This window comes from Phytophthora parasitica (genome assembly GCF_000247585.1).
Source record: "Phytophthora parasitica INRA-310 unplaced genomic scaffold supercont2.225, whole genome shotgun sequence".
NCBI classification, from domain to species: domain Eukaryota; phylum Oomycota; class Peronosporomycetes; order Peronosporales; family Peronosporaceae; genus Phytophthora; species Phytophthora nicotianae.
In genome coordinates, this window is record NW_008649211.1 from 10137 (window position 1) to 12101 (window position 1965).

Genomic DNA, 1965 nt, shown 5'->3' on the forward strand with positions numbered 1-1965 from the left:
CTCGTCGCTGACGTGACGAACGACGCAGCCTGGGTTGACGCTTACCGACGATGGGAGCCCACGCGATTGGGCTTCGTCTCCCAATTCATGGCAAACATGGACGACTTCTACCGTGTCGAGAAGCAGACACAAGATGCTGCTGCCAGCGAGCACGACAACGTCGACATGTTGGGCGAGAACGACGACGACGTCATGGGGACTCGTCATGAAGTCGAGGCAATGGTCGATGGAAGCGAGCCGGCATGCGAGGATCCTTCTGGTGACGAGTTCGATGCCTGCGTGATCGGGGACAAGATCCCAGTCGTTCTGACGACGACGCAATCTAGCACGTCCGCAGCCTCCTCGACAACTGTGTACCACCCGCTGCTGATGCCTGTCGCCCAGACAACCGCCAGCACACTTGCCACATTATCCCAGGCACCGGCGTTTACCGTTGAGGAACTCAGTCGATATGGTAAGTCGCCAACGACAGACGAATCGGAGCTGTCTAAGCATTACCAACGAGAGAGCTGAACAGAAGTCATCGAGTTGCTCTCGAAAGCGCTTGACCCAGCTGCTGCGATATGGGTTTCAAGTGATCGCCAACGCCAACATGCGGACGTCAACCATTACGCAACAATTGCCGAGGTCCCATGCGCGTTTACACTTAATCAAAGGCAGCACGCCGCATTCACGATCATCGCGACTGCGCTGCTACGAACGTTTCTGCGGCAGGAGTAGGCTGGGCTCGAATTCGTTGATGGCGCCACCAACGACCGCAGCAGCCACGACGTTGAAGAGAAGCTCAGAGACAAGCAGCTGCTCATGTTTCTCGGTGGTGCTGGTGGAACGGGAAAAGCCGCATCATTGATGCGGTCAACCGTTCTGCGCGAGCTGGCATTGTGAAAGCTCGTTGACAAAAACTGCGCTCACCGGAAAAGCTGCTACGCTGATCGGGGCGCGGGCCTTGGCGAGTTTCATCATGCGCATCAAGCACTCGATCGAAGACAAATCTTTCGCCACGCTGGACGCGTTCGTCATCGATGAAGTGTCGATGATGTCGAAACCTGAGTGATAAAATGCTGCGCAGGTACAAGCAAGTGTCAAATGTACCATTCGGCGGTGTGCACATCATTCTCGTACGCGACTTCTTGCAAATGCAGCCAGTCGGCGTCGACGCAATTTTCGTCGATCCAACCACCAAGTCACACCCTTCAACGGCCGACATCGATAGCTTCGAGCTATGGAGGCGGTTCACGACTGTCGTCGTACTCGACGAGACAGTCCGCTTTCGCAACGACCCCGAATGGGGGCGAGGATGCGCGAACGCGCGAGTTGGTGAGTGGACGCAAGAGTTTGTTGACATCCTCAACAACCGCGTCGTACAGCCATCGGATGCTGAGGTTAAGGCCGAGCTCACGCTGAAGGCCGGCGTGTTTGTTACTCCCGAGAACGTGAAGCGGCTCGCAATCAATAACACTTTTTTTTCCTAGACAGTGATGCGGCTGCCACCACAGGCGTTCCCAATCCGCGTTGTGGCTCATTTCAACGGCGTGCTCAACAAACTCAATCGGAGTGACGTTGCATACGTGCTCGGCTTAATAGGCGTTGCTTAAGGGTCGATAAAGTATCAGCTGTTACGCGATACTGGCGCTTCTTCGAGTACACAGCGGCCATGTCGTCAAAAAGAGCTGCCTGGTCCGAATGTCTTAATGCTGCGTTGAACACCTCCAACGGAATTTCAGGCCAGTGCGTCTGTATCTCAGCCAGTATATGGTGAATGTCAAGAACCTGTTTGACTCCATCCAATAGCACACGTGTAACTGTCGCTTCCTTGATGGCTCTCATCCATTTCTTGGCCACATGACACGATAGCGTTCTCATAGATATTCAACGACGACTGCATGATATCCACTGCTTGGCGCATGTAATCGACGATCTCCAGCGCTGTGTGCCATTGGCCGAGCCGCCAATGTTTTCCGCGAT

At 54.6% G+C, this 1965-nt stretch overlaps 2 protein-coding genes across 2 annotated transcripts; both read left to right on the forward strand.

The window, feature by feature from the left end:
- Positions 1-96: 96 nt before the first annotated feature.
- Positions 97-720, forward strand: PPTG_19963 (hypothetical protein; the record flags this gene model as incomplete). Its single annotated transcript, XM_008918531.1, has 2 exons — positions 97-454; positions 518-720. The coding sequence occupies 2 exons, from the start codon at positions 97-99 to the stop codon at positions 718-720; spliced, it is 561 nt and encodes a 186-aa protein (XP_008916779.1).
- Positions 721-961: 241 nt separating this feature from the next.
- Positions 962-1472, forward strand: PPTG_19964 (hypothetical protein; the record flags this gene model as incomplete). The annotated part of the gene is made up of 2 exons (XM_008918532.1): positions 962-1011; positions 1070-1472. 2 exons carry the CDS (start codon positions 962-964, stop codon positions 1470-1472), a joined length of 453 nt encoding a protein of 150 aa, XP_008916780.1.
- Between the last annotated feature and the right edge of the window lie 493 nt (positions 1473-1965).